This window comes from Podarcis melisellensis (assembly GCF_964234715.1).
Source record: "Podarcis melisellensis genome assembly, chromosome: 6".
NCBI lineage: Eukaryota > Metazoa > Chordata > Lepidosauria > Squamata > Lacertidae > Podarcis > Podarcis melisellensis.
Genome location: NC_138538.1, coordinates 32,420,681 through 32,446,125, shown reverse-complemented (window position 1 = coordinate 32,446,125; position 25,445 = coordinate 32,420,681). Strand labels below are relative to the sequence as shown.

At 43.1% G+C, this 25,445-nt stretch overlaps 1 protein-coding gene across 8 annotated transcripts in view; it reads right to left on the bottom strand.

Annotated features, from left to right (window-relative positions):
- Nucleotides 1-25,445, bottom strand: part of NAV1 (neuron navigator 1) — a 268,747-nt gene that overhangs the window by 80,008 nt on the left and 163,294 nt on the right. For all 8 annotated transcript variants that reach the window (XM_081914357.1, XM_081914362.1, XM_081914363.1 and 5 more), the window contains one exon: nt 23,825-24,190. In XM_081914357.1, coding sequence (XP_081770483.1) covers nt 23,825-24,190 — 366 coding nt within the window. The remainder of the gene's footprint in view (nt 1-23,824; nt 24,191-25,445) is intronic.

Below are 25,445 nucleotides of genomic sequence, written 5' to 3'. Positions count from 1 at the left end.
GCCTTGGGGTTCAAGCCCCTCCACAGTAAGATCAAACATTTGATGATCAGGGAGGAGTCAATACCCCCCCCCTTAATCTGTACAGATCAACAAAGGAACTGACTCTTCTATGTGTCTGTGTTTTTCTGCATGGAACATGTGCATAGACATACCCACTTTTTGCAGCACCCCAAGGAGACTGCCTTATAATGAATCAAACCATTGGTCCATTTAGCTCAGTACTGTCTACTCTGCACTGACTAGCAGTGGCTCTCCAGGGTTTCAGACTCTCCCAGCCTTACCTGGAGACGCTGGGGACTGAACTTGGCAGCTTCTGCATGCAATGCTGATGCTCTGCCACTGAGCTATGGCCTTTCACCACAGCTAGCATGCAGCGTCTGGATGGTAGCTCAAAGGTATATAAAAAAAAAGTTTGCCAGCCCTGCCTTGAAACTGTACAACAGCCAGACCGTCAATGCCAGTATGAGGTTCTGGTATAGTGTTTTGGTATAGAAAGAGCTAACATCTTCCGTTCTAGGCTACCTGATCTAACACAGCAGTTGTTCCTTTTATTCCCACAAAGTCATTACCTGCATGTGATGAAGTTGAGAGACCAAGTTTTACTAGAGAGGGGATAATATTAACTGGCTGTTTATTAAACTTCAGCAAATGTTTAGAAAGCAGCCAAACATGCAGAAATAAGCAAGGGTCTCTAGAGCTGAGAGCAGGATTGGCCCAAGGCATACATTTGAAGTGATAATGACCTCATGGATACTTCCTACAGTATCTTATTGGTTGTTCATCAGCTCTCTTGAGCTATTCTCTGTCCTGAAATAGTTTTGGAGTCTCATGACTGATGCTGGGGAGAGAATGTCCAGCCAACAAACATGGGAGAAGGTGATGCTGTAGACTCCAGCAAGGTTTCTGGTTAACAATGTGTGATGCTGGGAAATGGCAGGGAAAGCCAAGCAGCTGCTTTTGCCTCCAAATGATGTGAAGGAAAACAGAAGTCCACTGGGAAAAGCAGAAAAGACTGGTGGGATATAGATGTTGTGCACCTGCAAGGAGCTAAATGGAAACTGAGTGTTTTCCAGATTTGGCGCCTGCCTGAGGTTTGCCATCTTTGCTCCTTGCTGCTGTGATGTTCCTTGCTTAAATGGAAGTTTGTGTTTCAATGAGTCACAGTCAAACATCCAGTTGAGCATAGAGATTTTCAGAGTAACCAACAAACCCCACTCTGCTGTTAAACACATGAATGCAATCTAAGGCACTACCCAGCCTTGTTTATTTCCGTTACATTTAATTAGAGAATACCAGCAATTTGAATCTGGCCGAGAAACAAATTGGCAGCCAATAAGAATACATGGAGAATTGGTGTTATATGTTCTCTACAACCAACAATGACTGGTGCACTCTGTACTAGTCAAAGTTTCCTAATCATTTCCAAGGGCAACTCCATGTAGATTACATTGCATTAATCTAAACAATATAAAACTTAGAATTTCACAATTGGGACTTCTGAGCTCTGACTTCCCCAAGTAGTAAGAACTTTCAAGGCAGGCAGAGTCAGTTTCCAGCTAAAGTGAGCACACTGGAGCATTGTGGTGCTTTTGTAATATCTATTTATGATCAAATATGTAAGTTGCGGGGGAGGGGAGCAGGCAGGCATGACGACCAGTGGTATAGCATCAGCACTGCTCCCCACTCCTGAAAGCAACAACATAATCTTAACTTTTAAATGTTTTAAATTTTGATTTTACTGTTGTAAGAATCTTTAGGGAAACTGCTTTGAGGGCTCCTTTTTTAAACAACAACAATAACAATAATAATCAAGCAGTGTATAAATTTTATGAAACAAACAAATAAATAATCTTGCAGCTCCCTCAAGAACTCCTTTATCCAGCCAGTGGCAAAGTACTAGGGGCTTCTTCTTTTCTATATTGATCTGCAAAGCAGTGGTTCTGTTTCAGGCAAAAGGATTCTCTCATCAACACTGGAGGGAAACTTCTATTTCATTCTGTCAGGCCTGCATGGTAAGAATGCTCAATCATTTTCCTGTAAGGACGGTTCTATAGACTGGCTGTTTCATGTATAGATGAGCCCTGGAAAAGCTTTCTCCTTCCAACTAAGAATACTGGAACAGAAAGCAAAGCAACAGGGATCAAACAAAAGCAGAAATTTCTCTGCGTGTTTACAAAAGAAAAAAGAAGTAGGTTAGACAAAGTCTCCGAAACTTAAACTGAAATCCTACAGTCCTGCCCCTTCTGCTTAGAAGGCAGAGAACTCCTAGAAATGGGAGAGAACTACTCTCTGACAGTGATCATTGAAGTTGGCTGGCCCTGCCTTCTGAGTAAGAAAAGAAACTCCTGCTGCCTCTTGTACTACTTTATGTGAAAGCTGAGTGTGGCATTGCCACTCATGGAGATCTAGGAGAAAGGCTGTGTTAAAAATGTGGCATGCCCTAGCTAAAGTTTATAAGTCCCAAGGTAACTCTAATAAAATATACGTCAATAAAAACTGGGACTGTTTATTGCTGCAGCAGTGTGTACTACTGCCTGCCACTGAGCACACTATCTCTGTCCCCATGCTTCCATCTGGAGGGAGATTCACAGCCTTCATGCCCTGTCTTTGCAGGGGCAGCCTTCTCATATGGAATCACTTCATCTGTAGCAGCAAGTCCACCCCCTCCATTGATACCTTCAAAGCTGCTGGTAGTAATGATAGCAGCCCACACAGGTCTGCCCTCTTGCACTCCCCTTCTTGCAAGCTGCAGCTCTGCTGGAGACTGAACTACAGGTAGCTGATACATAGCTGTATCCATCATTGAAGAAGAAAGCAAAGGAGAAAAAGATAAAAAAGAAGACCACAGCTAAAGAGATGCTTGATGGGGAGTGAGAACACCTGGATAATAAATCATTTGCCCTCTCCCTCCAGCAGCACCCTAAGTAAATAAAGAATTGGCTGGCCCTGTCCTGTTCATCTCAGTATCAAAAGGACAAAACAAGCACATAACAGCTCTTACAAATGCAAGAGAGGAGAGAGAGGGGAGGGTGCACTACATTTCCTTTCGATAAAAACAGATCCTTATGTGCAGTCAAAACTCAGCTGCACCAGCATTAGCGCCAAGCTCTCATGGCCTTTCCAGGCACTGAAACAATGATAATATTTTGCATTCATCAGACGCACACCTCAAAGCACCATGCAGGAGGCAGAGCAGCCACACAGCTCCTTTCATCACAGGCTGAATGATTATTTGACCTAGTAATTAGATTTTTTAAATTTGTCCATCACTTCCCACATAGAGATTTACAGCAAGTAAATATACAATAATAAAATTACAAAAAAGTTAAATGCATATTTAACAATAAAACATGTTATCACTGGTGCTATCCAAATGTCTGGGAAAGCAAAAAAAAAAAAAAAAAAAAAAGGAATTTCCTGGTGCCAAAATGATAACAAGATTGGATCCAGGAAGGCCTCCCTTGGGAGAGCATTCCAGATTTGTTACCATCTTCCCAAAATTTAGGTTTTACACAGATACAACCTCCAGGTTACACATGGCGGGGGGACGGGGACCCATCCTCCAATAAATCCGCTCTGCAGGCTTTGATCAGCAAGATATTTTTGAGAATTGCCCTTTGGTAAGAAGCCCCTATCTTGATGTGAGTTTTGGTTTTGCTTGTCTTTCTGTGGAAAGCCCAGAAGCAACAAATCAGCACTCTTGTGAGCCAATGACACAAGCAAAGAAAACATAGTGCCTCTTTCTTTTTGCAGATATTCACTGGTGGTGCATTTGAGCTGTAAGCTTCAGGTCATCAATTTTCAGACATATCCAGCTAAGTCAGTGTGGTACTTCAGTTACAGCATAAAACTGAAGGAGACAGAGGGTGCTTCCAGACAGTATTGTGGGATGGGTGCTCTTTATGCAAGAAAATATTGTTTGCTGCAGTCACATAATTTGGTTGGGCGTCAAAATGCCAGCCCATATCCTGCCCCATTTAATCCAGATTTACCTTTCCAAAGATCATCCAGTAAATTTAAACAAAAAACCTGTTGCAAGCAACTCATTTGAAGTATCTGAACAACCCATTTATACTATTAAGCCCCCATCTGAAAACACCCAGAGGCTAAGATGAACCAACTGTGAGGGGGTAACCAAAAAACCAGAATGACTAGCTGCATGTCTCAAAGCTCTATACTTTCCTAACACTTGGAAATATGCCTTTCTTTTTCAGAGTTCAAATTCATTCCTAATCTTGTGCTACCCCAAGATTTTCCAAGAGAACTTTCAGCTCCCAGAGCTTTGCATCCTAACTAAAGCAGGAAATGAGGTTGTTTTTCAAACTTGCATATCAAATCAATGATTTGTTTTCATGATGACATTTACATTTGCATTCTGTGTGAATCTGCCAAACTCTATTTGCAGCAGATATTAATTCTGGCTCTGTTTCAGAACATGGTATCATACCAGATCATACATATTTATGTTCAGCTTGAAGGGAACTGCCCCACCCTGGCCTCTTCTTTTCACTGTGTATGGCTAGACCAGGATCTGGTTTACGGACATGAACCATAATCCAACCAGTGTCCTCTCTCAGTTTGCATAACTGTTTATCTGCTCACCAGACGATACAAAGGCAAGGGGGCAAACCACTTGGAGGGACAAGGCTGCAGAGTGTTGGAAAAGTCCTGACTTCTTGGCTTGACATTGCCAAAGACAAACCCAAGATGGGGAAGTCAGAGGAGTCTGTGTAAACACTGCACAGTGCAGAGACAGGGTCAAGGCATGCTGGAATGACTCACTGTTTAAGCAAACATGACCCAGGCACTGCAAGGGAGAGATCAGCGTGGGGGTGGGAGAAGCTGCTTTTCATCCAGGAGAGAAAGAGAATTCCAAATTTGGAGCAGTTCAATGAGATATTTTGGGAAGACAAACCCATCACCATAATTCACAGGACTGCTTGCACTGCATGCATTAACAGCTAGTTAATATGGATTTAATACACAACTGAGCTGTACAAAGCACTTCGGGAATGGGTGTGGTTACTTAGTTTCTGTTCAAAAAGCAGTCCAAGTCTGAGAGAAGAAGACTGAACAGCTTCAGTTTACATTGTATAATAAATTGCATGGACAAAAATATTATATCAGTGCTGGGACTTGGGTATCACTTATAAGCAGAGCTGGTTTTGCCCTTCTACCTCTGCCTGGCCATCTCTTTACTGCCTTTGTACTTTGCCTGCAACACACGGTGTTGTCTTAGATGTGAGAAATTTTAATTAACTCAAAAGTGGTGTGTTTTTTTTAATGTGGGAGGAGTCCCACACTTCTCAAAGGAACAGATTTGGGACCATTTTGGGGGGATGCTTGGCACAATAGAAAGCGGGGGGGGGGGGATTAATGGCTTTTGCAATCTTTCCCTGGACAAGCTTCGTTTGCTGGTTTGCTTTTCTTAAAGATATCTGAGAATCTCCCCAGCAGAATAATCATAATGTCAAAAATGCATTTAATTAAAAGATCTGGTGCATTAAATTGTAAGAAACATTTAGTATGTGGAAATACAACAAGATCTGTGTTATCTACAAAGAAATTCACACAACCAAGGGGCAAACCTTAACAGTAACACTTTGCAAGCAAAAACAAACTTAAGGGAGAATGTGTAAATAAAAATAACAATTCTTTATTACAACAAATTATCCTATATGCAAACATGCCAATAATAATTCTGTATTAGGCCAAATCCCATACAGTATATTTTAGCATGAGCTAAATGCAATTTGATATGAAGGTTTTCACCATTTTTTATTAAAAACCCTAACTATAAACAGCTCTGTGTTGCTTTTTTAAAAAAAAACAACACAAACATTTAAAGCTAAGAATGCCTAGAATAAATAAATGAATAAATAACCCAGCCACGCTTTACACCACTGACATAGATATCTGTCTCAAAAGACATTTGGTTTACATACATATATGCTATATATAATTGTAATAATGAATTTTATTTTTCTTTATGCATTCCTCACCCATACCCACTTAACTCTGCTTTAAGTTGCATATCTAGGAAGGAACCCAGGAACAATTAAACCCTATTAGCAAACTCTCTCAACTTATCCAACCCTTTGTTACCAGGAAATGTCAGAGACTTGTGTAGTCATAAATAGCACGCCTAATCATTTTACGCACGTAGAGACATGTAAGACAAGAACCTGTTAGAATTCTCATTGATGACTCTTTCAGGAGGAGAGGGCAACTCAAAAGAATAATTTAATCGTAGTAGTAGTATTTTAACACACCCTTCACCATGAGGTCTTCAAATGCAGCTCAATGAAAGCATGTTGCAACAATCCAGTCTGAAAGTTAACCAGAGCGGAGTACGATAGCCAAATCATATCTGTCCAAAAAGACCCACAGGTGGCTAAGAGCTGGAAACAGACACTCATAGCAGCCAAGGCCACCTGAGCCCTTCCTCCAATCACAATGTTGGATCCAGGAGTATCCTAAGTTGTGGGTCTGCTCCTTCCAGAGGGCGGATCCCACCCAGATCAGACCATCTCCCCAACGTCTGCACACAAGAAGTTGGAGACATATAACACCTCTGTCTTTTCAGAATTCAGCTCCAATGAATTGTCCAGGGCAGCTGTTTACCAGCTCCATCTGGTACGTAGGCTGAGACCCTATCTGCCTGCGGACTGTCTCGCCAGAGTGGTGCATGCTCTGGTTATCTCCCGCTTGGACTACTGCAATGCACTCTACGTGGGGCTACCTTTGAAGGTGACTCGGAAACTACAACTAATCCAGAATGCGGCAGCTAGACTGGTGACTGGGAGCGGCCGCCGAGACCATATAACACCGGTCTTGAAAGACCTACATTGGCTCCCAGTATGTTTCCGAGCACAATTCAAAGTGTTGGTGCTGACCTTTAAAGCCCTAAACGGCCTCGGTCCAGTATACCTGAAGGAGCGTCTCCACCCCCATCATTCTGCCCGGACGCTGAGGTCCAGCGCCGAGGGCCTTCTGGCGGTTCCCTCATTGCGAGAAGCAAAGCTACAGGGAACCAGGCAGAGGGCCTTCTCGGTAGTGGCGCCCACCCTGTGGAATGCCCTTCCAGCAGATGTCAAAGCAATAAACAACTACCTGACATTCAGAAGACATCTTAAGGCAGCCCTGTTCAGGGAAGTTTTTAACGTGTGATTTTACTGTATTTTTGGTTTTTATGGAAGCCGCCCAGAGTGGCTGGGGAGGCCCAGCCAGATGGGCGGGGTATAAATAATAAATTATTATTATATTATTATTATTATTATTGTCCCACATCCAGCCCATCACAACCTCCAAGCACCTCTCTCCCGATGTATTGCAGTCAAGATACTCACCACACCCCCTTCCAGCTGCTTTTTTTTTTAGTAATAGGAAGTCCTAACCACTGACTTCCCAAAGTCAAGGATCTCTCTGCCAGTTGAGTTATTTATTTAATAAATGTATATCCCACCCTTCCTCCCGAAGGAGCCCAGGGCAGCAAACACATCAAGAATGGAACACAATTAAAACTTTCTTTTTAGAAGAACAGTTAAAAAGCTTCTACTTCTTACTTGAGGCAAGGGCTCTGTGGCAATCTCTACATTTAAGGCACTCTAGAATTTTTATGAGACGAAAAATGCACCGGGGGCATTTTTATAGGGGTGAGGAGGATTTCATACAGGAATGCAGAAGTTTCTTTCTGCATGCATATGCTGAACCTTTTATGGGTTGGAGAGAAAGGCTGGATGCCATGACAGTTCTTTGCCATTGCCTTCCTATAGTTCTCCTGATAAGAGTGCATTACACTCTAGCGTCACGCTGCAAATTTTACTAAGATCTTGCCATGACTGGGTAATTCCGGGTCTCTGGCTCCCTTTGAAGTGCAGATTACCCTAGGCTTTGCTGAGAGAAGCCAGACTATTGATTCTTATGCCATGTGTGTGTGTGTGTGTGTGTGTGTGTGTGTATGTGTGTGCATGTTTCCTGGTTATAAAAAGACTACAGACTTAATTGGCCCTGCATTTAATCCATCTCCTTAGGCTGCCCAGAAGATCTTGTAAATTCATCACCACGATCCCTTCGGGATTCATCTTAGGGGAAGGGATGTTCTTGAAATCCTATGACAGTGAACTTGAGAAGCCAGGGAATGGAATTCAGATGATTGATCTCCTTGGTTAAGTCCCTCAGAGCATAAAACAACAACAAATACAAGTGCAATCTCATTTTCTCTCTCAAAACAATTCACAGTGCAAGCCATTACATGGACACAGTCAAAAGTAAGTCCCATTGTTGTTAATAAGGCTTACTCCCAGGTCAGTGTGTATAGGCTCACAGCCTTAATCACCCAGTATTTTAAGAGCAATAACTTCACTCCCCACCCCTTTTCCAGAAAGGACTACAGAAAAGAAAACTTAGAGCACCGGTCACACAAGATGCTGCTTACAATAATCTATGTAGAATTTGCACAATCTCCAAAATAGTACACACACCAATAACCCTGTCATCATAGTGTCAGTGCTGAAGCATCAGAAAAAAGTGTTTTTAAATGTGTTTTTAAAGTATTCCTTCCCTCAGCCAGAGCTGCTGCTGCTGCTGCTATTACGACTGCTTTTCCCACAGCCCTTTCAGAAATTTCACTCACAACATCCACAGAGGGAGGCAGCTTGAGTAGCTGTTCATATGATCTGGAGAATGTTAATGAATAAAATGACACGGGCAGAACTGATGCTGAGTTGCCTGGAAATTACTGCTGAATTGGAGCGAGCCTATCAAAGACCACACAAATGGTTTGTTTCTTAGTTTATTCAGAAAAGAATTAAGCCCCCCCCCCGAATATCTGGGTACGAGTTGGCAAACATCAAACTTCTAACCGCAAGAGGAGCTATGCATCTAATGTGATTATTCTGAGTTTAAGCAGAGAAAACACACACACACACAAAATGTAGTGAGGAAAATCTGCAAGCAGAAAGAAAGAGTTTTCTGTTAATAGGATATCTCCCACATGGATGCAAAAGGAGTGCTCTGAAGGAGGCAAAAGAAACCAATACCTGCATTCAGCACCAGGATTGCTCATGTACCAGCTAATAATGTTGAACCACATGGATGTGATGGATAAATACAGGCATTTTACAAACAGAGCAGGCCTTTGGGCTTTTGCTGCACTCATGGGTCCCTGAGGCAGTTGTCTTCAGATTGCAGACTGAAGCACAAGCTGGTGGCCATTCCTTGCTCTGATTTTCACATCTATAAACCACAAGGTGCATCTCAAGGAAAAATGACTTCTCCCTTCTCTCTGTTCCTCCCCGTGCCTTTTAATGTTAAAACAGGACTCTGGACTTCACATGCACAACAAGATGCCACCAGAGATAAGATAAATAGCACTGGAGGCATTTTTTAAAAAGTTGGCTTTATATAAAACTGGAAATTACTTTGAGGCCTGCCACTCCCCTGCACAAACACTATGCCCCCTGCTGCAGATCTGGTTTTCCTGCCTCAAAGACTTGCAGAACATTTGCAGAAATGTGTGCATAGCCCCAGGTTGTCTTTACAGGCTTTGTACTTGTCATGGAACAGTGATGAAGAGCAGCACATGGTTGCAATAGTAGTAAAGAGGACCTAGGCCTGCTGAGGGATTGGAGCCCACAGAGAAAAAGAGAGGTGAAAGCCCACTGAGAGTGTCTTGGCCAAGGCCCCACCCAAATTGGAGCCAGCACTGACCTGCCACAATGGTCAGTCTGTCCTCTACAACCTTGCCCTACATCTCCTATGCACAGCCTCTCTACTCTCAAGCATCACCCTCACTGGCACCATATATCCCATGAAGTTCCTCTCCTCCCTTCTGCAAATGGAAGCATTGAGCTGAACCCAGTGATATGATAGCAGTGAACCAGAGAGAGACCAACTACAGTAGTACCTCGGGTTACAGATACTTCAAGTTACATACGCTTCAGGTTACAGACTCCGCTAACTCAGAAATAGTACCTTGAGTTGAGAACTTTGCTTCAGGATGAGAACAGAAATAGTGTAGCAGCGGCGCGGCGGCAGCAGGATGCCCCATTAGCTAAAGTGCTTCAGGTTAAGAACAGTTTCAGGTTAAGAGCGGTCCTCCAGAACGAATTAAGTTCTTAACCTGGCGTACCACTGTATCATGCTACATCATTTGTATCTGAAAGCAGGAATTTTAGAATTTGCCCAGGGCTACTTTGCCGACCAGCAAGTTGCCAACCAAGTTGTATGGAGTAACTGCGTGGACACAACATCTGCAGCATTGTTCTGATAATGCAAGGCATTTGGCGCAGATGTCCATGGCAATTTGGGCTCAGGGAGAGATGATGGCTGAAAAAGTCTGGCAGCTTGGGCAATGGGGTTTATTCGCTCCTCCCTTATTATGATTCTGCTTGGCAATCAATGTTGCTGGAGTTCCTTTTCAATTTGTTTTTCATTTTTTGAGAAGAAGAAACCCACTGTGTTCAACAGGAACTCCAGCAACAACAGCTGCAGAGCAGAGCTGGATCTGTTCCCCCTAGATTCAGGGAAGAACATTCAGCATCATGAGTCACTGCAACTGAAGCAGTACGTTCCCTCTCCCCTTGAAACACATTATTAGCATTTCACATCTTAAATCTAAAGACATAATCCACCGCTGTACATCATCACCCCCCCTGGATTAACATCCCCACAACCAGCAGAACAATAAAAACCAGAAAGTCTTTAGTTTGTTGCTGGGTCAGCAGCTTAAAAACAGCAACATGAAAACCACCAGGAAGAACAAATGAAAAGGCAGCAGCCTGTTGAAGTCATGGGTCTGCTTAGGAAGTCAAAGTCAATTTTTATTGTTTTCTTCTAGCAGGGGAGACACTTTAGGAGGATCTCACCAACATGCAATCAACAGCCATAAACTGCAGATGCGGACCCCAAAGGAAGAGACCAAGGCAGCCCCAAGATTTTCCCTAGTGAGAACAAACTGAGGACATAAGGCTTACATGTTAGGAGTAGATCTACGATCCTGCATTTTTGTTGCGTAACAGGCATAACAAAAATACAAGGTCATAAATCCACTCTAACACCAGTAGTGCAGCTCTACTGCCACAGTTTCTGCTTGCATATATGAGGCTGAAGAGATGCTTTTTTGTTACTTAGCACTGCTTCATACAAGGCCATAGCTTTTTAGAGATGCTTTCTCTCTGTACAGTATTTATTTCCTGCATTTTTTTTCCTGACAGGACTCAAGGCGGCTTACAGATAAAAGCAGGAGCTGCTAAAAACACAGAAAAACTAATCATTAAGATACATACAATCAAACACTGATTAGAATTAAAGCTATATACATACTGTCAGCGTATCTTGGGCTGAATTGTCATTGGGACTTACACTGGTGTAGCCCAGCTGAGCCAGAGATCCGCAACATCCCAACTCACTCATCCCGGAACATCTTGGGTTAGGATTGTGCCCTCAAATACCTTAATGATTACCTGGCACAAGTGGGATGCAAATGCCATGCAATCAAGAAATCTTTTGTGTTCTGATACAAAAACACTTGCCCTCATGTGGGTGCAGCTATTCCATCAGACTGTCTCAGTGGGAGAGCTAGAAAACAGGGCTCCTTTAATCAGCTTTGCTGCAGGCCCAGCTCCATTAAGCACCCTCTTGCCCCTGAACTGTGCCAGCTGGTCAATATAGGAACAGCTGTTTAGAAATTGGTGCCTGGATTTTGGTTTTTATTTTCCTCTTCCCTCCTTGTCCCTTTTCCCTTGTGTGTTGTGGTTTGTTTTGTTTTTTTAGATTGTAAACCTGCAGAAAGAGACTGCCACTCTTGACTGTATATAAGACACTCTGGGACTCCTCTTTGGCTGTTTCGTGCTCAAATAAAGGCTTCTTTCACAAAGATAGGCTACACTGGAGCACTTGACAACTGGTTACCAGAAATAACAGATAAAGAGAAGCAAGCTACTAATATACTACTGTATCAAATCTGATGAGTTCTAGAGAACCCAAAAGCTTGCTCAGTATTTTGTGCCAGGTTGCGAATGTCTGCATACTCCCACCCCGGTCCAAGACATATTTGCAATCATAACTGTGCTTTCCTAGAAGTACATCCTATTAATTTAAATGACACTATTTACAAGTAAGTTCATTTTAACTGGCTTAAATCCAAGTCAGGTATGGTTGTAGCTCAGTGGTACAGCACATGATTTGCATGCAGAGAGTCGCAGGTTCAATATCTGACATCTCCAGGCTGGGCTGGCATGTCCCCAGTCTGAAACCTTGGAAAGCTGCAGCCAATCAGCATCAACTATGCTGAGCTAGATGGACCAATGGTCTGACTTGGTATAAGGCAGCTTCCTATGTACCCCATGCTATATTTTCATACTGTATTTTAAATTGTTATGAATTGTCCTTATGGTGAAGGGCTGATAATAGATTGAATAAACAATAATATTATTAATAATAAGAATTCTGTGATTCTTTTCCTTATGGACCAACATGACTTCCTTTGCTTTTTACTAATAAAACATCAACCTGCATGAACTAAGAGAGATAAAGGCTTGTGTTTTATATTATACACAATGTTCTCAGTGCATATAAATACAGACTGCATTTAAAGCATGTGTACAGTATGTTCTGCTACTGTGCAGAATCCTAGAATTAAACCTTAAGCACAGTGCGACTCAGCAAGCCCACATTACTGTAGCTTTTCACAAAATAGCAGGGCAGCTGGACTCTTTTCAAGAGGGAGGGCCTTTTCCCCTGGGAAAATTCTTTGAAATCACCCTGATGCTTGACACATTTTCGGCACTCCCAGAGTAACATGTTGCAAACATGCCAGAAGAACCCGTGCAGCCACCAAAGAGGAAACGGAATCTCTTTAGCATAAAGTCTCTGTCTCCAGGATTACACAAAGGTTGCACTTTATGCACACTGCCCTTACTCACTTATGTTCAAACCCTTATTATTCCCTGAAGCCATACTAATGCCATTTTAGAGCAGAGAGGGGAAAAGGAAGAAAAGCAATGGAAAGGGAAGACTGTTGGAACAAATCTGAACGCATGCAAGCTGGATGTGAAATCTGACTGCATTCTCCAAAGCTCGTTTCCTCTGGCAAGGCAAACTGATCACAATGAAACCAAGAGTTCTAAAAACAGAGCAAGCGCAGAGCACACGATAAACCACTCGCCACATAATGCCAACTGCAGATTCCTGGAGCATCCTTAGCATGTCTGCTGAGAAACAACTATGCTTTGCTACCATGGAAACGTGCCTTTGCTCATCCCTCCTTCTCTGAGCATCTGCAAAGCAATCACAGCTTCTTCTTCTTTTGCAACTCATGCAAATAGAGCAATCAGGCTGGGCAATTCGCCAGTCAGCTTTCCCCAGAGTAGCTGACATGATCCTGCACAAGGTTGGCACAATCTCATCCTACACTTTTAAGTATCAAAAACACAAATCTAAGAGGGATGGTGTTGAAAGTATTTGTCAAGTCTCAACTGGACAAAAGATTGCCTTCCTCCAAAGATGCAGTGGTAAGAATCTTTGAGATATGGTCCCAGTTTCTAAGCTATGGGGCAGAGTGTACAGATCAAAATATATTTCAAGGGGCTTATCCCTGTGAAAAGAAACAATGGAATTTCTGCCTCTGTGGCAAGTGCCCCAAATGTCAGGACAGTACTGTGTCAGGTAACCCATGCCTGCCAGGAGCTTTTTCTACTTCAAGATCTGCAACAAGAAAAAGGTTGCAGTTAGCAAATAACTCACCTGCTCGCTCTACAGCAAGTGCAAATGTCTTTCAAAGTCCCCAATGGCCCTTCTGCCTTGCAGCTCATTCAATTATGAACTCACAGGAAATTGCTGCCTGTAAATTGTCCTGGAAAAAAAAGTGTCAGGCTCAGCTATTAACTGCAGGGCAGGCCCATTAAATCTGCCACTCACCGAATTGCCTCCTGTAGCTACCCTCTCATTCTGGCACCTGCCAAGGAATTGCAGTCTGTCCAAGCAGCTCAGTGCCTATCTCATATGAGGTTGTTCAATTAATGCTATCGGAATGAGTGTGTGTGTGTGTGTGTGTGTGTGTGTGTGTACGCACACTGGGACCCCTGGTCCATATGGCACAGAAAATCGTACAAATTAAACCAAAACCTTTCTATCAGTTCTAAAGTCTTTACCGGATTCTTCTGGACCAGCATCTACAACCACTGCAGCAATTAGGTAATGTCCACTGGTTCTCAAAATATGGTGTTGGAAATATGGAGTTGAGGCTACAGTCTCAAAGTTAGATCATGCCCTCCAGAATCAGGGAACAGGAGACGACAAAAACTATCATTCCCCAAAAATGAGTACAACAGTATAAGTATGAAGTGTACAGTCAATATTCAACTTGGGGCATCAAAAGGACCAGGGAGAGCAAGGTTGAAATCTTGGCTCAGACCTTTGGTCAGTCACCAACCCTCAGATAGGGTTGGGGTCAGGACCATGTACATGCCCTCCTTGAATTCCATGGAGAAAAGATGGGACCAAAACGGGAAACTTAAGAAACAACAGTTTGCAACTGTTGTCAGCCATCTGAATTATTTGGGGAGAAATATTAGAACTCATACTGAGCAAAATAAATAAGCCTTATTAAACAACTGTACGCTGCCAATATGCTGCCCTAAAGCATTGGTTCTAACTAGGGATGCAGGAAGAATTCGGGGGGGGGGGGTTTGAGACAAACTCACCTGTGGTGGGTCATGGAAACATAGGAGGCTACCTTGTGCCAAGTCAGACTATGGGTCCATCAAGTACTGACTACCAGTGGCTCCCCAGGGCTTCAATCATGGGTGTCCCCTAGTCATACCTAGAGGGGCTGAGGATTGAACCTGGGACCTTCTCCATGCATGGCAAAGGCTATGCCCCCTTCATTATGGATCAGATAAGCACCTTCTTGGAATTCACTTTCCCCCATCCCAACTAAGATCTGCACGTTGGTCTAGATGTAGGCTGCCTTTTACATTTTTCTTTTTAAAAGCTGTCATTAGCTGCTTAGTACAGATTGAAAACAGAGCATGAAAACAGCATGCTATCACTATCAGGGGCATGGTTATGGAAGGGCAGCAATTTCCTGGCGAGGCATGGAGCAGGAATTATGGTTTAATGGGGTTTTTAAAAAAAATAAAAATGCACATTTATGTGAAAATGGGACAGAATGGGGACCGATGCAAGAAGGAAACATTATGGAGCTAGACTGGCCTATCCATTCCATTATTCAACCAGTGGGTTGTAACCCTTTGCAGGGGAGCGGGGTCAGAACAAAAGCCATTTGCACGCCAGGTCAAAGTTTATATTTACACGGAAACACATTTTAATAGCTAAGCAAAGTTCATTTTTATAGGTTCGTTAATGAGACACTTGTGCTTGCTTGGCATCAGATCATTTCTTTATGTTGGTTTGAATTAAAGGAACACTCAGCAGCTTGTAGTTCCCTGCATTCTTTCTCCTTTCATTCTGTTTGCAATATCTGGTTTGGATCGTTCTTTCCTTTTAATCCATTACAGTTGCACAATAAATAAAAGCACCAAAAAGAGGGATGGGGTGGAGGTGAGGAGGCAATTGCCACACATAAGAAATAAGGAGGAAAAGCTTTACACAGCCCCTTCCTTTGTTTAACCACCTCCTTCCTACTATCCACAAGAGTTCTATCCAGGAAGTGGCCAAAGCATCTTTATCTTCTTATTCAGCAGACCTTACTGGCTTCCCAGAAAAACAGTGCAACCAGCACATGGAACAGTAGTTCACTAGTATTCCCAACAGCTCCCTTTTCTGGCTTCAGTTCCAGTAGTATTGTGTTTTTTCTGCCATTAGTTGCTAAGGGCAGATAGTGAACACTGTGCTTAGTAAAGATTGCAGTTTCTTAACAGAAAGGGATGTATTCTGCTTGGCTCAACTGGAGGAGGGGGGAATGACAGGGGAGCAAGTTTGAATATTTGCGTCTTTATGAGCATCTGCAGCAGAGGCTCTGCTAAGGATTTATTTATTTTATTATTTCATTAAATTTCTGTACTGCTTGATTGTTTTAAAAAACAAAACAATACACACACCCTGAAAGCGGCTGGGAGAGGTTGGGGACTTTCCCTCTGAGTGGATTATTGTCCCGGATTTGCCTGCTGCTACAGGAGGGATTGCAGTGATTAATGATGAAAACGTGGGAATATGAAATCATTCTGTCAGCCTAAAGAATTTATGAGAATTGTCCAAAATACCTGCACAGCTTTGAAATGTTAGGCTATTAAGGTAAAGGTAAAGGGACCCCTAACCGTTAGGTCCAGTTGTGGACAATTCTGGGGTTGTGGCGCTCATCTCGCATTACTGCCCGAGGGAGCTGGCGTTTGTCCGCAGACAGTTTCCGGGTCATGTGGCCAGCATGACTAAGTCGCTTCTGGAGAACCAGAGCAGCGCACGGAAACAGCGTTTACCTTCCTGCCGGAGCGGTACCTATTTATCTTCTTGCACTTTGACATACTTTCGAACTGCTAGGTGGGCAGAAGCTGGGACCGAGCAACAGGAGCTCACCCCATCGTGGGGATTCGAACCGCCGACCTTCTGATCAGCAAGCCCTAGGCTCTGTGGTTTAGACAACAGCACCACCCTTGGCTATTAAGGTAGATAGGTATTATTCTTAAATCCTTATTTATATTTTATATTTTCCATAATCTTTTTTCCTTTCTTAAAAAAAAAATCTGAGAAATACGTCACTTCAAAAAGGAAACATTGCTTTAAAGCAATACATTTCAGTGTTGAGATCCAGGATGGGATAATCATATTTCCTAAAGGTTTACCAAAAACAGTATGGACTCCCACACACTTTTTCCAACATAGTTTCATATGCAAAGTCATGATGTTCAAAAATATGTAAAAAGTTGCCCATTATTATTATTATTATTATTATTATTATTATTATTATTAATATACCGCCCTATACCCGGAGGTCTCAGGGCGGTTCACAGAAAAGAAAAACACACTTGTTCATGCAAGAAACTTGCCCAGAAGAAACTGCTCTTTGCCCCATATATGGACATACAAATACCCTCCTGGTTAAGAAGGTGTTAATTAGAGAGATGTCACACAGCTATGTGGGGATGTCATCAGACTAATTCAAAGCCAGATCAGCTGCTAAAGAGAGTTATCAGCTAAATAATGCTAACTTTATATCCTACAATGAGATCCCTGTGAGAAGCCATCCAACATTCACACTGTATACTTGATGGTAAACTATTCATGGGAAGAAATGGGTAAAATATTCCCAAAAGCAGTACCTGTCATGTTACACATGCACAGAATCCAAAGAAGTAGTAGCCTGTGTGTTAAGGGAAGGATTATACATGCAGGAAGGCTTGGATTCAAATCTCTGCTCAGACATGAATGAAGTTCACTTGGCAATTTGGGGCCAGTTACAATCAACCAACTCTACAGACAAGGGGTGGAATTCAACATCATGCTGTTTCAATTGTCTGCACAAGACTTACAGCTTGTCAGATGGAACTGTTCTCCATGCACTATTCTGAGGGGTTCTCTATCTCTCTCTCTCTCACTCTCACTCTCTCTCTCTCTCTTTCACACACACACACACACAAATTTCTGGGGTAAAGGGTGCAGTGGGAGAAGAAAACCTTGTTGCAGGGCTTCTGCAGGGCTCCCTCTGATATAGCAAGTTAGGTGAATCCCACCCAAGATTGTTGGGAAATTAAAATGGGATACAAACCACTTTTCAGTTTTAAAGTGAGTTGTTTTTATAGCAGTAGGTATAGCCAGGGTAAAAAGAACAAGCAATATTCTGACTGTGCATCCAGTTTTGTGTGTGTACATTTGTGGATTCTAGCCAGTCTGCACAGCTAGCTCCTTGGTGCTGACGAAACTTGGGTGTTTAGAGGTGGAGGGGAGGAACAAGCCAGCTTTTTCAAGGATACTTCCCCACTCCACTGGGAACATAAAGCCAAGAGTAGAGGAAACCACCATTTGGATGTGGTCAACAGCACTCATGTTTTAAAAAGCAACAACAAACAATGATTTTATAGGCTTGTCCGATGCTTATGGCTGCTGAGGACCAAGAGTAAGACTCCCAAGTACAGGAACCTTTGGGTGATCAGGACCTGGAAACCTTAGAATTCATAGTCTCATAGAATTGTAGAATTGAAAGGGACCCCCAGGGTCATCTAGCCCAACCCCCTGAAATACAGGAATCTAGGTCATACATGACAAATGACTATCCAATCTCTGCTTTAAAACATCCAAGGAAGGAGAGTCCACCACCTCTCATGGGAGTCTGTTCCACTGCCGAACAGCTCCTTCTGGGCTCTCCTGTGACTTGGAAATGGGCCTGTAGGACTGCTTCCCACCCCACAATCACAGCTCATGTTCATTATCAGAAAATGAGCAGGCGAGGGGGGGTGGCAGTGGAGAGCTTTCTCGCCTGCACTTTCCCACAGGGCAATGAGACAGCTCCCTTGCAAGCGATTAAGCAATCAGGCTGTGACAGACCCACAGGCAAGACAGAAGCAGAGCCATTATGCCAGTGCTATTCCCCAGAATCTCTCTGAGAAGGAAAGGCCCACAATTGGGGTTACCAATGTCCTTTATTTTAAGGGAGTGCCCCTTAATTCAGAACATACCAGCAGTGCCCTTGGTTTATAAGATCACACCCCCATAGAAGTATTATACATATTGATAAAGAAATACAATTAATTTATTTTTTTAAAAAAGGTAGGCCTTATAGTTTTGAAGTGTTGATTTGGCAGGCTGTGTCATATAAAACTCCCAGTGGATGCCTCCCTGCGGCACTCCCACCCACACGGAGCATGGGCTGTGCATTATAATAGCAGGGCTTCTTTATCTGGCCACTTGGGAGAGGGGGAAGAGAAAAGGAGAGAGACGCCCACACACAGCAAAGACTGACACTGCCCGCTAGGCCGGCTCCCACGTCACCTGCTAAGATTTGCGGTTTTGTCACCAGAGCCCTCAAACAGCTGGGGTTTCGCTTGCTTCAAGCTGTCGTGCAACAAGCCAAACACCCTCCTTTATATTGGGACAAAATCAAACACCAGGAGTTATTTATTTTCCCTTGCACTGAAACAGGAAACCTCCAATATGCTAGGATTCTGGCACTTGGCCAAGCTTGGGAGGTGAAAGACAAGGAGGAGGAAGGAAAGAGAGAGGGGGATAGATTGTTACGGGACAGAATATAGGGAGAAGCAGAGGGAAAACATGCCAGAACAGTTTGTGTAAGGTTGATTTCGAGAGGGGGGGGGACACATTCACAGAGGCCTGAAATCCAAATGCCTCCACCTGCGCATAACGTAGCCTGGCAGTGGCACCGGTTCTAACAATTGCACAGCTCCAACACTGGCCCACCCATCTATGTTTATCACTGGATCATTTCAGTGTCAAGCAGTGACTTGCATGTATCACCACAAATCTATCACACAGTATTTCCCTTGGACACAATGCTTTTTCAACACAGCCTGTTCACATATTCATCCACCTGTCATCAAGTGCTGAGAAGTCAAATAGTATACCTGTGTGAGCAAACCACCAAGCCTAATGTAAGCTCAAATTCTTATATTATAGGGCCTGATTAATCAGGGTTACTAGTGCCCTCATTTTCTATCAGGAATCCTTTGGAAAAGAAATGGGTCCAGCATTTTAACCAGCCCTGCCAACAGTACTTCACTTGAAGTCAAAATTAAATGAAACTAAGGTTTAAACCTGAGTGCAAAGAGTTCTGGTGCAGGTTGCTGAAATCTCAGGTGCCTTCCTGGAAGCTAAGCCATGGTCTGGACTCTAGAGCTCAGTATTACATGAAACTCAGGCTCATGGTCCGCCCCCCCCCCCAAACAAACCACAAGCAGAAAGCCTTCGTTACTTATTGTTCATGTTAATTACCGTATTTTTCGCTCTATAACACGCACCAGACCATAACACGCACATAGTTTTTAGAGGAGGAAAACAAGAAAAAAAATATTCTAAATGAAATAGTGGATATATGATTTTTGTGGTTCATGCTGTGGCCACAGACATGTGATCTGACAGTGAGTTTGGAGTAGCCCAATGCAAAAATCCTGACGATCCATGTGGATCCATGCTTTGTAACCACAGAGAACCATGGATCCTCTGCTCACAACTGCAGCAGATCCCCCCCGCCACCCGCAGGCATTCGCTCCATAACACGCACAGACATTTCCCCTTACTTTCTAGGAGGAAAAAAGTGAGTGTTATGGTGCAAAAAATACGGTAATTTAATTAATTTTATAATGAATGATTTTAGAGTGTTGTTTATGCTGTACTTGTGTACTGTTTTATTGTTGTTAGCCGCCCTGAGCCTGGCTAAGGCTGGGGAGGGCGGGATATAAATAAAATTTATTATTATTATTATTATTATTATTATTATTATTATTATTATTATGGTTTGTTTGAAGAAAAACAAATCATGAGCCCCGGTCGAGATGCATGCTATACGAGACCATGGCTTATTTCCCACCATGCAATAGGCAACAACAGGAGCAGAGAAGGAACTAAGTGTTCACATGCATGTGCTGCATTTAAACCAAAGTTTAATTTAACTAAGGGTTAAAGTGATGTGAGAATCAGGCCAAGGTGTAAAGGATATGTCTTCAACACCTAACATGCATGGATGGGGGGAACTTCACTTGCTTAAACTTGTGTATATCTGGTTGTTGTTGGGGGACCAAAATTAGGACCAAAAAAAAAAAAGGTGGCAATCCTAAACTGAGGTTACTTTTTACCTGATAAGAAACAGTCTTTTTATTTACTCATGTGGATTCTGCTACCCCAGCCCCACAGTATCTTGCTCCGCTCCGATCCATCCTGTTAGCAGTAAGCTCCATTATTTTAATACTCCAGTAATAGCAATGTTAAGAGGCCTCACAGATGGACTTGGGGCTTGTCACGATTACACATCTGCAGACCAGAGCTGTGGAATTAACAAGGACTCTGTAGCGTAGCTTTCCATGACAAGCGAGTATTTTTAGGCCCAGGTCTACACCCCTTCCCCTCAATGGAGCTCTGGGACTTTTAAAACCCTTCCAATGATAAATGGAAAACGCATGACATAATATCTCACTCTGTGAATTTCCATCTCTCTCAAGCAGCAGGGGGTGAGAAGCCAAAAGAAAACAAGGCAAAACGCCCTTCATTTCCAAACAACCTAACAATTCAGGGTATAATATTCAAACTATCAAGAATACAACAATGGGGCAACCAATGTCACATTTACAAATTCACAGAAAACAAGGGATGCAATGACCCCTTTGTGGTACTGTACACATCCAGACTTAGCATAACTTCACTTATCAGTGCTCCTAAGCTGCAATTAACATGTCAAATACCCAGGAGGTCTCTGGTGACCTAGGGCATGTTTTAGAAATAACCACTTAAGCATGTAACTATAGTCTTTCTAAAAGAAGTTAATTTTCCAGATCCATTCTGGATTGGTCAGGTAGCCATGGTATTATTGTTTCTGACCTATCCAACAAGCCACTCCAGCCTGGAACCCGACTCAGTTTCTGTCATTATACTGAGTGAAAATGCACACATCCCCCCTTTGTGTTTGCTTATCTCAGACCCTAGTGTGGGCCAGTTTTACCCAGGTTAAAAAGGTAAAGGGACACCGACACCTGAGCAGCAAATGGAAACAGCATTTACCTTCCCACCGGAGCGGTACCTATTAATCTACTTGCACTTTTGGGGGCGTGCTTTCTTAAAAAGATATGTAAATTAAAGTGTCCTTGGTGGGATGCCAGGCCCAACTCACCAAGAAATATGAGAGATAAATAAATGACAGGCTCAGATCTTTGAGGTTCTCTCCATAAAAAAAATAATGAGAGCAGTATACTGATAAGCCATGGTGTAGAAAAACATTATTAAAGAGAAAACAAAAAAAATTCCTTCCAGTAGCACCTTAAAGACCAACTAAGTCAGTTCTTGGTATGAGCTTTCGTGCATGCACACGAAAGCTCATACCAAGAACTGACTTAGTTGGTCTTTAAGGTGCTACTGGAAGGAATTTTTTTTGTTTTGACTATGGCAGACCAACACGGCTACCTATCTGTAACTATTATTAAAGAGCTTAGCTTTGCATTGTTGACAAAGGATTTCTATAAGGTTCTGGGTTGTTGCTGCTGCTGCTGCTGCTGCTTTTCAGATGTAGCTTGTGTCCTATTAACATGGGGCAAGTTGCATGCAAAAGTTACAATCGGCGTGTGCGTATACAGTACTTCCTTACAGCAAGCTCCATGTGGATGCAGCTGCCAGATCACAACCTGGAGAACCTACCTTCAAAAGTTATGAGACAGCATGAGAGGATGCAACCGCATCACCTCCCTTCTCATTCTTTCACCTTGCTCCATTATACATTCTCCTCCATAATACTCTTAAGAAGGAGGAATAGGTAGGTCATCGGTGCAAGGGGAGAGAACTGATAAAACAGTAGGCTCGAGTTGCAGCGTTTGCTCTTCTTCCATCCCAGAATTTGGAAGGTAAAGGCAAGACTACCAACTTATGATTTAGCAACCCTACATGTTCATGCTGCACTAGCCGGTTTCACGTCAGTAGAAAATACATGACTTTCAGTTAAAAAGAAGAAGTTGCTGCTGCTTGATCAGTTCTACAGTTTGAAACAATGTGAAGAAATATTCCCAAGAAAGCCGAGCAACCCATTCTGCGCTGCTTATCAAGAGCAGCTCTGTGTACAGCAACAGAGCTAGCTAGTGGGAAATCAAGTCTTAAAACACTGTACAGAAGTCAATCTCATTTCAAATAAAGTGTTTAGGGTCGGAATAGGGTGGTGGTGACTGGATACATTCTAGCAGTTCAATGGACTCCGCGCAGCTGGATGAATTGGCACAAACACAACAAGCAAGATCACCATATTGAGCAAGACCTTTCCCATCAAGAGGTAGTTATTAGTCAAATTCTATGTTCTTTCCTTATCTGATTCCCTGTCTGGAAAATATGCTTTAAAGAGGTATATCCAGAGCTATTGTGTATACCAGACATCTGTTACTGACTTGCATGTGAAACAGCTGCGTTGAAACGAGAGGTAACAAATCCAGGACAGAAGAGATCATTTCTGTAATCTACCTTGGATGCCACTACAAACAGAACTTCCAGCTATTCATTCCTCCCCATTAACTAGCTATCTATTCATCCTTGAGCACATCCTCTGCCATTAGCCCTACCAGCCAACCAACCTGCTCTCTGTCTCTCTCTTCCCCCCACTACAGAATTCCTTCACAGCAAGCAAAGATTGAAAATTCTGGCCAGAGCCTGCTTATATTAAATGTAAGTATCTAGTTTAAGCCAGATACCCATCCCATTTCATCCCTCTGTAAAACAGAATTAGCTCGCCTCAAGGCAGCAACAAATATTTGTTTTGTAGAAGCAGGTTTTGTCACAAGCAAGGAGTGGGTATTTGCTTTGCAGAAGTGCTGTATGTCATGCCTCCAGCCAACAAATAATACGTTGTTCTCTCCAGCGACTTAGTTGGATACACTGTCTTGTCAGTTTTTAAACTTGCTATCTGCCACAAGTGGTTTGTCAAGTTATGACTATTTATCATAATGGCAACCATTATGAATATTCAGGAAGCTGGGGGAGGGGGAATCACAGAAGCGGTTTTGCTAAGGCAGAGGAATATTTAAGTAAGATCAGCTGGGCAAAGAAGCACATTCTTAGCTTGATACAGATGCTTCAGTTGAGGCTGGTCATGGAACCTCCTACAGTCTACGTCTAATGTTAAGCAATCAACTCTTGAGTTGAATGTTTGATGCACCCCAGCAGTACTCACCCTGTGGTGATATCATCATCCTCAGTCATGGTCTTGCCCATTAAGTCACTGTCACTCATGTACCCAGATTTGAGATCGACGTCATCAGCATCAAGCGACTCCACAAGCTCCAGGCGGGAAATGTGGCTGAGCTTGCTGGGGCTGCGCATGGGCATGGTGTGGGAATAATGAGCTCGCTCCCCGTGCATGTACCAGCTGGGAGTGCCTTCCGAGCGGCATCCCCCACCCACTGAAGGGGCATCTCCAGCCTGCAGGCGGGGGCTGGACTGACCATAGCGCCAGGAGAGGGGAGAGGAGCGATTGGACAGGCTGGAGACGCTGCGGGGGTTGGCTTCGTCGCTGTCATAACACGTCATCTCCAGCGAGCTGCAGGAATAGAGCAGAGAGAAATGTCTGAGGGTGAGAAGTGGAAGAAGGTGGGCAGATTCTGTCAGGGCACTCCTGAAAATCAGAACACCTGTAACAAAGATGCACTCAAAATTTTAAGTCTTGGTTAAGACTGCATAGTCAGGCAGGAGCACAGACTGAGCACTGCACTAGGCTGAATGTGGGTGCTGAGAAAGTACAGTGGTACTTCAGGTTACATACGCTTCAGGTAACATACGCTTCAGGTTACAGACTACGCTAACCCAGAAATAGTACTTCGGGTTAAGAACTTTGCTTCAAGATGAGAACAGAAATTGTGCTCTGGCGGCGTGGAAGCAGCAGGAGGCCCCATTAGCTAAAGTGGTGCTTCAGGTTAAGAACAGTTTCAGGTTAAGAACGGACCTCCGGAATGAATTACCGTATTCTTCTCTCTATAACACGCACCCGACCATAACACGCACGTAGTTTTTAGAGGAGGAAAATCCGTAGGCATGCCACCCGTAGGCATTCCCTCCATAACACGCACAGACATTTCCCCTTACTTTCTAGGAGGAAAAAAGTGAGTGTTATGGTGCAAAAAAATACGGTAAGTACTTAACCTGAGGTACCACTGTACAGGCAACCATCATCATTTTATTTGTATGCTGCCTTTCCATAGTTAAAGCAATGCTCAAGGCGGCTTACAACATAACAAGATTTACATAATTACCAATGTAACAAAAGTCATAAGCAATAAATAAAACACATCAAAAAGTACACAACCAAATGGAAAACAATTTCCACATAAATCATAAAATCTAAAACTAAGAATACAGCATTAATATCAATTACAATTTAAAATGACAAAGATAAAAAATAAAAGCAATTTAAAAAACAAAAACGGAGCCCCCTCTGCCCAGATGGAAGGAGGCAGGCAAGGCCCTTCAGGCCCTCAGCAGCAGGTGAGTCCCTCGCTCTGCATTATTGGTCTTACTTGCCCTCTTTCTCTAACAGGTTGCCTGCTACAGCACAGGACTGAGCTCAAGTACTTTTAGTTAGCTGCATAGTAAGGAAGAATTCCAGATAAGCAAAACTTCTCTCACCACTGTAGGATTGCAATGGAAGTGCGGTGTGAAATTTGGCCGTGTGAGCTCCTGGATAGTACCACCTGAATGGTGCCAGTTCTCCACTCAAGTTTCCCTACTAGCCAATAACTTTTTGATTCAAATCCATTGTGTGTGAACTGAGTGTCACACTATTGTCTTTCAGTGCGCAC